Raw genomic sequence first — 14682 nt, 5'->3', positions numbered from 1 at the left:
GACATTAATAGATGTATATTTCAGTATCACTTGAAGCATACGACACATCAACATGCATAGATCTTTAAATCGACTGCACTACAACTAAGGAACGACTATCACGAAAAATAAGCATCGACTTCTAGAAATATTATAAACTAAATTGCACTTGTTAATAAAAAGTTAATTATTGAAATTAATTAGTCATCACGATGTTTGAGCGGTCAAAAGATCAAGATCGACAAAACGATGGTCAATGTGCTTCTTGCTGAGACTCGAACTCGAAAACACTCCCTCGGGCGGAGAACGTCGCCACCTTGCGACGTTTAGACAGCGACAGTTGACCATCGCTAGAAGGAGCTCCATACCCGCCGCCACCAGGAGATTTGAGTTGAAAGATGTCCTGGATGGTAGAAATAGGAAGAAGTTATCTCATCAAAAACAGAACGTCGTTTTCATCAAAACAAAATCAACTATCTCTAATTAATCTCTGTCCTTGTGACGTAATAGAAAGACTTACTCCTGGGTTGACGTTGACAAAATTTTTGCCTCCCAAGTTAACGACAGGTCCTTTATGACGTAACAATAAATTCTCACCGCAACTTCCAGGTCCACCACCTGCATTATAAAAAGGTCAAGTTTAGTGAAATTTGAGCAGATTCACCACCAGAGGTCGTGCGCTGGTGATGAGTAATATTTAAGGTTTATGAAGCAAAGTGGTCAGAACTTTGGTAATATCTCTCTCATCCGCGTAACACCAGTTCCTACATCGCCACTTTTTCATCTTCCAAGATTATCAAATATTTCATCAAAAATTGGTTATAAGTGGGTATACGGGGAATCCCCCCTTACCTTCAGCTCCATAGGGTTGGAAAACCCTCCTTTCACTCAACACTGACAGGGTTAAGTTTTTTCGAAAGAGAATCTCCCTCAAAACTCCGTCCCCGCCCCTATAACGTCCTTCTCCGCCAGTGCCCGGGAGAAGCCGGAAGCTCTTGAGGACGACCGGATATCTGCCATAAACAAACTTGTTACCAAACAATCAACTTTATGACGTCATAATGATCTAAGCCTTATCATATCTTGACCTTCTTTCTAAAATTTCCGGGTCAGTGATTCTTGTATTGGTCATGTTACTATGAACCCCGTTGCGACCGTGCCAGGTTGGTCCCTGCAAAATCGCCACGTCATCATTAAGTCACGCAAAACGTTATTCATATAACGGAGAACTTACCGCTCCAGCTCCGCCGGCGACTGTTTCGTAATAACCAAAGCTCTCATCACCAAAGGTCGTGTTGTTCATGCAACCCTGCGACGCCGCACACGCTTTAAAAGCTTTCAAAATGACATCAACGATCCTCTGTGACGTAAGCACGTTGCCACCGACGACGGCCGCGTCATCATCGGGGTCGAGTATGGACCACTTGGGTATTTGGAGGTGGATAGGGGCGAGGCAGCCCTGGTTAAGCGGGATGTCGTAGCCCACCAAGCACCTAAGGGAGTAGATGATGGCAGACTTGGTGATCGCTCTCGGCGCGTTCAAGTTGTTTATCACCATAGGGGATGTCCCCTCGAAATCGAACGTCGCGCTGCCCTCCTTCGAGTCGATCTCCACCCGGAGGTTGATCACTGATCCGTCGTCCATCTTGTCCGACGCGCTGAGTACGCCGTCCGTTGTCATGCAGACGTCGCGCAGCAGATTTCTGACCGCGACCTCGGCGTGGTTTTGGATGTGTGCCATGTAAGCTTGGACCACTTCCAACCCGTAATTTGATATAAGCTCCTGGACCAGGTGGATCCCCTAAACAGAAAACCTTTTTGAAATGTCAGTGATTGATACAGTTGTGACGTCACAAAGACACTAACTTTTTGGTTGGCGGCAACTTGCGCCCTTAAATCGGCCAAGTTGTCATGGAGATTGCGGGTCCCGCTGCACCCAGGGAATTCCCCGGGAGCCATGAGAACCGCCGTTACTTCTGTGAGGTCACAAGTTTATTAGTAATTATGACGCGCCATACCTAAGGAATATTGAATTATGAACACACAAAAACACCTTTTTCTTGAAAAATTCCATCCTTGACCAGTTTGAACGATTTAAAGACAGCGCCTTCGTCATTTATCGACGTTGAGTTTGACGGCATTGAACCTGGCATGATGCCACCGATGTCGGCGTGGTGGCCGCGATTTACCACGAAAAATATCGGCTTCGTGTGCTCAGGGATGAAAACCTGTGTGTGTGGTTGGAAATAATGAAATAGCCACCATGAAACTTTTCAGCGTCATATGATATGATAAAACACGTCATTCACAACATTACCACATAAATCACAATCACACCCCAGCATAAATCGCAATCACAACTCAGCATAAATCGCAACTTTCTGATAATGTTTCAGTAGCGGTTGGTTAACACAAACACCATTGTTAAACAACAATGAATGGTTTCAAACATCATATGATAAAATTTGTGATCCGATCTATAACAATTATCACATCACCAAGCAAATCACATGATCATACTCACGGGAGTGATCACGGTGAAATCAGGAAGATGAACTCCTCCAGCACATGGATGATTGGAGAGAATGCAATCTCCCTCATTGATCTCTATCGCCCTCATCTGGTACTGCACGGCATCCTGCATGGCCCCAAGGTGGACTGGGATGTGAGGAGCGTTGGAAACAAGACCACCATCAGGTCCGAAAAGAGCGCACGAGAAGTCAAGTCGTTCCTGTCGATTCATGTAATTTTACACAATACAATAATGTCGACCCACAATCATCATAATAGAACTACACCTACTCAGCTATCAAGAACATATTTACACAAGTATGTCTTGCAATATACAAAGACTATACAGGACTTTCAACAACTAAACCACAGATAAAACGTCAAGGGCTGAGAAATCTTGGTGTAATAAATTCGCAGAAATTAGCCCAAACAAACAAAAGCAGATTGTCTATCTAGATGATTATCTATACCAGTGATGTATAAATAACAAACATGTATAAATATGACAAGTTCAAGCCAGACAAATACCTTAATGTTAGTGGATATTGCTGTCCGTTGTAGAATCCTACCCATCTGTTCTGCAATGCTCATGAACCTTTGATGTCAAAGGTCAGAGGTTATAATATAGTGATGGGGTCAGTGACCCCAGTCTAGCACACACCCCATAAAAGTTAATCGGGAATGACGAAGAATCCAACCACGCCTTACAGCTACCCCCATAATCATTGAATGCATTTGATATTCAATTTCCCAGTTATTGTCATTCGGGTAAATTGTCAGTCATAAAAATCGTTTCGAGAAATATAAACAACGAAATAAGTTAAGTAACACTGACCTGTGTGAAAATATAGAGAGTTGGATGGCGTCCAATTCCTTGCCAATATGCTTCGGCTTTCCCTTCCCTATCATGATGGTGACGTCACCTGAATAAGCGAAATTTTTGCAAAATTGTAATTTCTAATTACGGCAAGCTACAATGATGTTGTCAACCTATCATGTAAGAAAAAGACTACCCTCATCAAACTCTAAGTGATGTCACCATGACATCATAACGCAATACCTTTCTTAGTCATCTCTGCCTTGCAGTCGGGTTCGACCAAGATTGTGCTATTCTTGTCGATGATGATCGCTGGACCGTGAATCACGTGACCATATGACAGATCATCCATGAGATGGACCCTAGTTTCGAGATGACCTCCATCGAAATCACATGACACCACCTGCACAACACATGCTCTTTTATGACATCACTTATTGTATTGAATGCTTTATTATGCTTTACATGCTTTATTATAAGGTCACTTTAACAGTTAATGCTTGTAATTGACAACATGTCTCTAAAGACCTTGATTTTATAATCTGGTGATATTACCCCCTTCACAATACTTGATATAATCAAAATATATCATATGATATTGGACAAAAATCATTGAATTCCATTGAAATGCGTTTGAAGGAAAATTTTAAATGGATTTAACCGAAAAAAAATCGAGTTTCTAAATTTGTTAAACATAAAATTGTTCACTTTTTCTACACGTGGTGGTTTATCACTTGGTGCCACTAGAGCATGATCTTCAATCCCAGAAAGTCCGATACCTCGTACTCTGACATCATCAACGATGATGTCACGTCCTGGAATTGTAAAACCAAATTCTTTCTTGTATCTGCAGATGCGTGAATGAGTTTGATGTTAATGAATCAAAATAATGATGTTTGAATAATCCAAAAATTTGGATAAGAAGTTTTAATCAAACCACAGCGTAACTGTTATTGGTTGTGAACATTGTGGTTTTAAATCGGATTGGATATATTATTATAAATAGTATTATTTTATTTTTATTATTTTATTTATCTTATTTTTATTTTTTATTTATTATTTACTATTATATTTAGATATATTATTTTAAATTATATTGGATATACTAAGTTTTAGTTAAGGATAAAAAGTTTTAATCAAACTACAGTGCAACTGTTGCATAACAATTCGTTGTGAACATTCTACAAATATCATTCGACAACAACTTATACATGGACGAGGTTCTTTGCAACTAAATGTGGAAAATACTTCAAACTGCATCAGTGTTTATCTTAGCACCCACCTGGCTTGGAAAGTCTGCAAAAAGTCACCAAACTTTGATGCAACGAAGTCTAAGTTTTTCACCGAGGAAGGCTGACACATGAGGGCACAGTCAGTCTTTGCATACCTCATATTCAAATAAACGTCAGTTTTGATGTTTTCAGGGGAAAAACCCTGATCTGATAATGCTTGCACACATTCGACTGCAAGCTCATCAATGGTGACATCAAGTGTTGGTATGGTCTCTGTGATAGAAATGCAACGAAATTGTTCTCAAGAGATTTACTTTTAAAAGAAATCAGAAAAGAACAAATTATTAGGTAATTTGCAATCACTCAATTCAAACAGCACTAAATGAAAAAACCATGATCACAACATTACTACTAGATAAACAAATACAGTACAACATTGTGATGTAATAATGGATTAGCAAATAATAAAGTAAAATAACTTTCGCGGACATTTCTATGAATATTTTCTATTTAAAAAAAAAAATTTTGATGAAATAGCTAAAACTAAAATCATTTGGAAAAGACAAAATCTATTAATCAAGTTTAAATAAGAGACAACCTTCGTTGTAGAGAGATGCGGTTGGTCTTTGTGCTTCGTGAATAACATCAGCCAGGGCCATACCATATGCTGACAGTATGCCTGAGTATCTGCACAAGTTCAAAGTAAAACTAATTAACAGGTTTAGCTTATCGCTGGGAGATCAAATGTATCAGATATAATATATCACAATATATTTAACTGGCACTGAGAGGTTTAATTCATTGATTCGAGTAAAATTATTTTGATCAGCACCTACCTGCAGTCTGTTCATTAATTTAATCAACCGATGAATAATACATTACATATTAAATATGTGTTGCATAAATGCTTTAACAAGCTAGCATTTATGAAAATTAAGGAAACACTTTTACAGCTGTACATCTGATTATTTAAGAAACTTAACAATAACCAGAACGCAATAGGAAATAAATTTTCTTAGGAAACAAATTTAAAAATTAATTATTTTCTATAAAATTTTATTTTGTTATTTGCAGTAACTCTGTCTTTTCTGTGATATACTTTTCATTGTAAAGTGTCTTAGAGCAGTTTTTCTTATCAGATAAAAGTTATAAATGTCTAACAGTCTAAATCAACATTACAAATAAATTAATTATTTTCGTACTTGTTGAAGATTTTTGTCCAAGTGACCATTAAATATAATATCAAGTTAAACTCTCACACTCTCATGTATTCTAACCAAAACGTAAAGATTTGTTTCACTTTAATGCTGACACGTAATCAAAAACAACCAACTAGATCAGGGGTTCCCAACCATTTTACGATCTCGTGCCACTTGGGCACCCTGTATTGTCAACACGTACCACTTCTTGTAGCATTACTAATTTGATCGAATCTTAGTTTATTCAGAAAATCAGAAGAATAATATATCACTACCTGCATGCATACTTTCTTTTACACCACATTTATGCTACCTACGCTGTTATGTTACGCCGTACACTTGCATAGTTGCATTACCACAAGTACTTTCATAGAATTACTATGAAGCTGTGAGAGAAGTAACGCTTATGAAAGTTATGAGCAATCATTTGATGTAGTATCTACAGCCAGGGTTGCAACTTGCAATCGGACAACTGGGAAACGAAAGACGAATACCACCTTAAACAGGGCACAACAGGAGAAAGCAACCAATGTTCCCAAGAAAAAAAAAACAAGACACTATCTGCATGTTCTTAATTTTGGTACAAAATGGTATACCAAAGGTGTCAAAATGCTCAAAAAACGAACCCCTGCCCTAAAAATAAGACGAAAATAAGGACTTTTCTTGAAAAAAAAAGGACAAACACATTTTCTAAGACACGGACCTTTAAAATAATTACAAATCTTAGAAATAAGGACGGTATGGCAACCCTGTCTATAGCGTGTATGAGAAGTAATGTCCTCTGCTGACATGACCTGTATTTTAAGATTACGTCGTTACGAAACAATACCAATTCATAGAACAATAAGGCTTCAGAAAAATTTATTGATTTCGAAAGAAACCTGAAAAGTAAAGTAGAAAGTTGTGAATCCAGGGTTTTGTGAAAATATGGAAGTTTCTCGCGTACCGCAGGTTGGGAATCCCTGACTAGTCAGTTACGTCCTTTCTCAGAAAGTCAAGCTTTGAAAACGAGTCACTAACTCGAGTCATTACGACTCTGGCACACATCAACCATAAAATCTTGAGCATAAATTAATTCTTTACATACTTGTGAATGAAGACCTTTGTCATTCCAAGTGATAGCGCGATGGCGCAAGCGTGCTGCCCACCTGCTCCACCAAAGCAGGACAGGACGTGACGACTTGTGTCGTGACCCCTCGCTTGTGTTAGTGATCTGATTGGCCGACACATTGACTCATTGGCCACGTTTATGAAACCCATGGCAACCTCTTCCAAGGTCAAAAGGTCACAGCCAGGTGTTTCGGACGAGATAAAATGGTTAATTTCATCTGTGAGGTAATAAATACAAAAACTAACGACAAATTAAGACTTTTAATCGCACCAATTGAGGCAAAAATTCGGAGCTTTTAACAAACCTCGTAATTTTTCAAACGCTTTCCTGGTGGCATCAACATCCAAACACTGGTTCTCGTCTGGGCCAAATATTTTTGGAAAATACCTTTTATAAAACATGCACCAATGTCATGTTGCATTATTTGTAACAATTATGCACGGAGAAACAAAGCATACTTAGGTGTGTAAATTTGCCATTTTAAATAATGTTTAATGACAGTAGTAACATAAGCTATGACCAAGATACCATTTGTAGCATGTTATCTTCACAATCACTTTATAAGTTACCTCTGATTGATGCAATTATGCACAGTTTGTGATTTAATCACTTGTAATAAGACAATAGCACAGCATGCACAATTGCACATAGGTGCAGCAAATAAAATTTAAGCATTGTTATTTAACAACACTTTACATCGTCACAAACAATATTGCTACCTGTCGTAGAACCAACACTTACTCTGGCAACAACCTCCCCAGACACAGATTGGCGTCAGTCACTGTTAGGGGACCCCCCTTCCTGTAGCATGTGGGGCCTGGGTGGGCCCCAGCAGATTCGGGGCCGACTACAAACATCCCCGATCGGAAAAACAGCATGGACCCTCCCCCTGCTGCAACTGTGTTGATGTCAAGCTGCGATGAAAATGTTCAACGGTCATAGAAATCAAAAAAACAACAGAATATATTTTCATGCACTGTATGCAAATATAATGAACATATATATATCATATATTTAATAATGGAAGTTGTAATAAACGAGAGTATTAAAAGTCATATTACAAACGAACTGTCTTTCTCCAAATTTTAGACTGCCACATTATTTTGCAAAAGTTGAAAAATTGCAAAAAGATCAAAAGAAAACAAGTAAGTCAATACAACATATACACAAAAATATAACAAAGCATGCAGTGTCCAAACAACACAAACTAGTACATATCAGCACATTGAAATGAAAAACACACTTTGTCCTGATGTTTACATTAACAGGAAAATTTGTGCCATTGTTGAAGTTTTGCTTTAATTTAAGATTTGAAAACAAAATACCTGCGGTGCTTGTATGGTGACACCAGCTGTAGTAGACTCGAACACGTGCTCATATTCCCCGTCGTATCGACTCACATCTGTTGATGTTCCTACATAAATAGTGGAGAAAATTTCATCACAATGCAAGTATTTCCATGTCACAAAATCATTGTTTATTAAAGAACAAAGAGCTTATCAGGATATTAACGAATTCTATAAACAAGTATCCAGCTGCACATTTACCACACTATGTATTGTGACATCATCCATGACAGCACAGAAATGATTCATAAAAAGTTATCTTTATAACCAACATAATCCGAAATTGTTTACCTAGCAAGGCTAGCTTGAACATGCATGCAACGTAAATATTCATACTGATACTGGATATCCTAGCGGCACCATACCTCCCATGTCGAACCCAATGACAGGTTGATCTTCAAATGATGTCATAGCATACCCCACTACGCCACCTGCTGGACCAGATAATATTGCTCTACTTCCATTGAACCTGAGCATAGAGGAGTGTGAGTTGTTGTATTTTAAATAACAAAATCTAAGTGAATATCAACCGATGTTGCTATGTTTCACATTAATAGAATCCTGTTGTCATTATCACTGTGATACATTGAGAGGTTGAAAAAAGTAATATTGATTAACATCAACATGAGCTAATAACTAAGCTATAGTTAAAGCATCAATTGGTAAAACATTACATCAACCACATTTCATTTACAATACATTTCCATTTCGTGCCACAGCCTCATGAACAACAACTCACTTATCAATAGGAGTGAGGCCGCCATCAGACTGCATAAAGAGCGCTTTGATGTCTCTGCTGCTGAAACCAGACTGAAACCCTGCGATATAATCTTTAATGCATGGTGTGAGGTAAGCATCTACGCATGCCGTGAAGCCACGTGGGACAATCTTGACCATTGGCATGACTTCAGATGAAAGTGAGACATGTTTGAATCCCATCTCCATGGCGATGTTTTCAACTGCTACTTCATGCTCGGCGAAGCTGCATACAAAGACATCTGACATCACAGTTGAACTTTTTAAAAATTAACTTAAACTTCATAATGCCATAGCTTAATTACCAATCAATGCATAAGCACAACAGACCAACATTAGTATTTCCCTTTTACCTGATGCATTTATATACAAAGCAAAACAGTTGTAGGCACTAAAACACATGCATTGCCAAGCTCTATGTAATTTCATTCTAGCAACAGCGTAGAAAAACTCACGTGTATGAATGCATGAGAACCACGGCTAAACTTGTGATTCCCCTCTCTAGAACTTTCTTCAGATCAGCTTTCAACTTTTCCACATCAAGTGTAGTAAGAACATGAACCTTTGTTAAAAACTTAGATATAACCAATTATGTATAAACATATTTATGGCCATATAGGCTATAACCAACAGCATCCACCATGTCTTTCAATAAACAGTTCACAAATTATCAAAGCAGCTTTCATATTTTCACAAAATCATTCACTTTTTCCAGAGTTTGTCCAACACGAGTCTCTGAATTCAGGCCAAGTTGACAATTGTTTCTATGGAGACAGACTCTTTCTCGTACTTCGACCACTTCCTCATACAACACATCGGGAATTTCAATTTTCTATAAAATAGAACTAACTGTTGGTCTTAAAACACCATCATCAACAAACCTAGTATTATATATATATGTTAAAGCTAACAGGTTCTCAAAGCAACCAAGTTGTTGATAAATTTTGTATAACAAAGGCACAAATTAATATTAATGTTAAGAAGCATAAAATCAAAATAATCAAGCTTATTTCTGATTAGTGATTACACATTTAAAACCACAAAAGACCGTAAAAATAAGTAAAAGTGAAAAGCACATCAACATTACCGCTGGGTAGTGGCTCATTCTAACTGCATAAGTTCTGCAAATATCAGAGTTTATCAACTTACGAGGTCGAATATTTTTGGTCTTGATTGGTTTCCAATGTAAAGAAGATCTCTCAAACCCTCAGTGACAGCAAGTGCCATTCTCTCACCTTTCCTCTCAAGGAGAGAATTTGTGGCGACCGTCGTTCCCATCCGGATGAATTCGATCCGACTTGAGTCGAGTGGTTCATTCATTTTAATGTTTAACTCCTTAAAATTTTACACAAAATTACAGGTATGATATATTTGTGATTACAAAACCAAACTACATTTCAAAATGATGTTTTAGCCTTGACAATGGAGCAAATTACCAAGTCAGAATTTAAGATCGTCTGCAAAATTATGATAAACTTTTCCATATGCTTATTTTTGTCAAAAACGGTACAAACCTCTTCCATAATCCGTCGAATTCCCTCCCTGGGAGCATCGGGATAATTTTGTGGATCAACAGACAACAGCTTCATCACTCTTGTCTTCCCATCTAACAATGTATAATTATGGAAATCAGGAAGTTAAACAAATAAAATTATTTGTCAATGCAAGTTTGCTCACAGCAGGTTCAGATTTGTTAAATTTTAAAGGCATAAATATTAAAGCAAAAATAAACTGTCAAAGAACTGGCTTCTCTGTATAAAGATTAATCAACTACAACCTCATACTAACTTGGGCACTTGGCATAGATATCAGTGAAGGTTCCTCCTCGGTCAATGGCGAACTGAAATTTACCTTTACTGGTCATCTTCTTTGTCAAGTTATACAACACGAAGACAAAGTTTTATGACACCCAGCTGTATGTTATATATATATCAAAACTAATTAAAGTGAGTAATTATGTGTTTATTTTATTTGCCATCTGTCCCAAAGCATTTCATTCATTTGTTGCTTGAACACACCACCTGCTCGTCTGCTTAACTTCGCTTTTTTAACTTCTAGGTTTGGTTGCCGTGCTAGTTGTTACCAGCTATTATTGCCTTAATTATTTTTGACTTTGTCAGTTTTTCCCATTCATCGGCACATGCTGATAACAACTGGCTTGATATATTCATCCTCACTGCGCTTTTGATGAAAAATAAAATCATTGATTAATTGACTTCAGTCAGTTGACAGATCTGTGAACTACTTCTGCTGCATTTGCAATGAATGCTTTCAATATCGATAATGAAGTTAGGATTAGCATTTTTCGTGTGTATTTACTATAGACCTATAGTTATGAAATGCGTGCGACTCAAAGAAAGAAACTTCTTACATCTTGTGTTTACTTCTGACTAAAATAATTGTTTTTTCGTATTTTCTTCACAGTTTCTCAATCTTGCTGCCGTTTATCATGTTAAGCGTTTCTTAAAATCTATATTAGCTTAGCTTCGCTCTGTCATTGTGCGTCCATTACTTTCTTTTAATCTATATAAGCTTAGTGTCGGTCTGTGTCCATTCCTCTTTTTCATGCCAGAATAAAAGAGATGCACCTGCAAGCAGACCTAGGGATGGGTCGATACGAACCTGAACAGATTCGCCAAACATCACCTGTATAGAAAATTCAGGTGAACACAAATACTAGGCCAAAATTGGCAAAAATAAACAATAGGCTGCCGTATTGCTTGATCATGGTCTATATTTTCCTAGCTAAGCTAAACTAGGGTCAACATTTCTGATACTGACAGTACGAAGGTCATTTAGCCCTCTGAAAAGTTATAGAAGTGCATCCTTTGGTTGTGCACTTGTATTCTAGACCCCTGGTATTCTTTGTTAGTTGCTATTATTGTACTTTTGTTGTTAAAGCATTCTTTAGTTGGGATTTGGTATCGGCCAAGAGTTTAGCAACCTGCATCGAGCTGGCAGAAACTTTCTGGCAGACAAGATCTGCTAACTTCATAAAAATCAAGCTGGCAAAAACTTTCTGGCAGAATTAAATTGACCAATATTTTTTTTAAAACTAATAATGTTGTAGTGCCGAAATCTATTCCGGCCTCAACAGAAAAAGAAGCAGTAACCAGGCTAGTGGCTAGCGCAGTTGACAGATTGTGGATATTAAACACTTCGTTCTCCATTTCTGTAAAGGGCTGACTTCTCGACGATTCATTCTTAGAACCCATGAGTTGTAATGAAAATAATTAATAGGGCAAGTTTTTGCAACTTTTGCAACTTTTTTTTACAGCTTCCGGCAGCTTCCTAAATACTCAGAATTTATGTAGTATGATATTTTAAGCTGTTTGTAGGAATTTTATATTGCAACTTTTTGCAACTTTTTTCTATTTTTCATGCAACTTTCTAAATGCAACTTTTATCAAGTATTGCGCAAAATGAAAAGGAGTGATTTAAAAAACATTCTATAAAACTATTTCTAGTATGGTTCTATTCTCTTTGCTTTGCATAACAAAGAGCTATGTGATGGATTAGCTGCATCTCAATGTTATCTATGACGCAACACTTGGCTTGCAAGCTAGAAGTTCAACAACCCCAGCCAAGCACGACAGTGCCCGAACTAAATTAGAAGTGGAAGTATGACTTGGCTTTTGGCCAAGCCCGCACAAACGGAAACAGGTTGTGTCTAGTCTTTCGAGGTCAGATTTTGTTGAGATAGCTTAGTTAGTTGGAGACCTAGGGGGTTTGGGGTGTGGTATTTGACTTGTTTTGGGAGGAGGGGAGGGGTGGGTTAACGCTTTGCTGTTTGGCTTTTTGCTGAAAATTATTTCCGCATTGCGTTATTTTCTTGCTGCGTACCGGCAAAAAATGTTATTTTCGGCGGTCTCGCCAGGCCGTCCGTGAAATGGGAAAGTACCAAATTTGACAGCTCTACAGGAGCTGACAGCGAAATGCTGTCATGTAGGTTTCAAACCTAAAGAACATAAAAATGTATGCATGATCGATTGTATAGCGAAGAAAGAAACGGAACAAGCAGACAACCTGCAAATCTTAGACTGTTGGGTTATACAACGGATCCTTTCGAGTATCTCATATCCTAATGCTTTTAAAAACTTCTGCATAAATGCAACTTTTTACTGCAACTTTCTCACGTTTTTAGTGCAACAAAAACTTGCCCTAATAATTACGGTTGACTACTGAGTAAAACAGAGTTGTTTGTTAATTATTCATAACGATTTGTTTATTTTTTTGACGTCAGTGATTGGTGTGATAATTTTTCTCTTCGGACTGCGAAAATATTTTGCACGACTTAAACCCGACTATGATTTTTCTTCGCTTGATGCCTCAATTACCGAGATAGCCCAAGTTCTGATTGTCACGTATTGTTTGTTTCGATTTTTTATAAAATTTTGCTGGAGTTAGAATTGTTCATCAGGTCAACTGAACGGGAGCAAGTTTCCTTTATACGTAGATACTATATACTATAGTATATAAACACTGTTTTATATTATCTATAATATATATTGTATCTATACTAGTATATTATATAACACGGCGTTTATATAACATCTATACATTAGTAACACTGAACAATATTGGTGAAATAGAGATAGCCTGATTATTTTTTGTCAGACGCCATTTAAAGCTATAAGCTTATACCTCATTGAATGAGAAAACATCTATTTCGATTTGGCAACATTTACTTTTGGAATAGAACAAACGTTTAGACAGCTATTGAACTGTTCCTGCAGCGCTTTAGTCAACTTTTTCAGTTGCAAGTCTGGATCGGTTTAATACAAAATTAAAATGACAGCAACCAACCGATCACGTGACTTAATTATTGTTTGGACTGTTCTCAACTATGGCTTACTATAATATAAATAATGGCGTGATAACCAGGTCTGTAATTATACTAAGCTATGTTTTCAGCTCAATCATTCGAAAATAAAAACAAATGACAGAATATCGGAAATAAACTGCGGTGCATATCGCATCTAGGCTACAATGTTATGTAAATTGTTTTAAAATTTGGAATCTGGAAGGTACAACAATTTGAGCAAGTATCAAGAAAGAAGCGGCAGATCTTCACAAACTTTCAACAACGATTAGAAAATGATCTGGCACCTTTGCAACACTTCTGTCACTTTATTTTGAAAATTACCTTGTATTCACTTCCACCCTACAGTATATAACGCAAGCTACACACAAGGTTGAATGAATCGGCAACAAATTACAATTACTTTATATAAAGAGTTACCGTATTTACTTGATTGTAAGCCGCGGCTTTTTTAACATGACATTATTTAACGGTGACATTATCGATGATGATGACAATGACAATAATGAGCGTGAAAGTTAAAATAAACCTTTAAACATTTTCAGCTTTGCGTGTAAACACTTGGTATATGCGGCTTACATTCAAGAGCGGCTTACATTAAATTTTTAACACTATCACATGCGGCTTACAATCAAGTAAATACGGTAGAATGAAAGGAAAACGTAGGTTTAGTTTAGGTCACTCCACCTTGATATTTATGACAAGGTTCCCTTTGAAAGTAAAAACCTAACAAGGTCTCACTTTAAAGAAATAAGTTATATCTTTGTATTTTCAGCAATTCAAAGAACAAATGTAGGCCTATGTAGAATTTCATGGAAAAATAAGAAATCCACGTAAAGAACAATAAACAACATCGTTTCCATTGAAACATCATCGTCTTAAGTCAGGTCAAGTTATTAACAAATGCTG

The 14682-nt window shown here is 37.2% G+C and overlaps 1 protein-coding gene across 1 annotated transcript; it reads right to left on the bottom strand.

Moving 5' to 3' along the window:
- On the bottom strand, nucleotides 1–11867 carry LOC143453453 (5-oxoprolinase-like). The gene is made up of 25 exons (XM_076954790.1): nucleotides 10740–11867; nucleotides 10466–10557; nucleotides 10101–10286; nucleotides 9658–9783; nucleotides 9407–9513; nucleotides 8935–9177; nucleotides 8561–8664; nucleotides 8175–8263; nucleotides 7591–7763; nucleotides 7154–7236; nucleotides 6826–7066; nucleotides 5138–5226; nucleotides 4590–4812; nucleotides 4016–4154; nucleotides 3551–3710; nucleotides 3326–3413; nucleotides 3019–3085; nucleotides 2504–2710; nucleotides 2033–2207; nucleotides 1846–1955; nucleotides 1214–1780; nucleotides 1068–1150; nucleotides 832–992; nucleotides 500–597; nucleotides 1–382 (listed from the first exon to the last, which is right to left on the bottom strand). Exons 1-25 carry the CDS (start codon nucleotides 10813–10815, stop codon nucleotides 233–235), a joined length of 3837 nt encoding a protein of 1278 aa, XP_076810905.1. The 5' UTR covers nucleotides 10816–11867; the 3' UTR covers nucleotides 1–232.
- Nucleotides 11868–14682: the final 2815 nt, after the last annotated feature.

This window comes from Clavelina lepadiformis, chromosome 4 (assembly GCF_947623445.1).
Source record: "Clavelina lepadiformis chromosome 4, kaClaLepa1.1, whole genome shotgun sequence".
NCBI classification, from domain to species: Eukaryota; Metazoa; Chordata; class Ascidiacea; order Aplousobranchia; family Clavelinidae; genus Clavelina; species Clavelina lepadiformis.
The sequence above is the reverse complement of the archived record's forward strand: the minus strand, read 5'-3'. Positions and strand labels throughout refer to the sequence as shown.

Bases quoted from the DNA above. Each gene is read 5' to 3' on its own strand.
- LOC143453453 (XM_076954790.1), bottom strand. From the start codon at position 10,815: ATGACCAGTAAAGGTAAATTTCAGTTCGCCATTGACCGAGGAGGAACC. The intron at 7,764-8,174 runs GTATTTTGTTTT...TTTTCATCGCAG, and splicing joins TCACCATACAAGCACCGCAG to CTTGACATCAACACAGTTGC. The intron at 1,781-1,845 runs GTTAGTGTCTTT...TTTTCTGTTTAG, and splicing joins AAGTTGCCGCCAACCAAAAA to GGGATCCACCTGGTCCAGGA.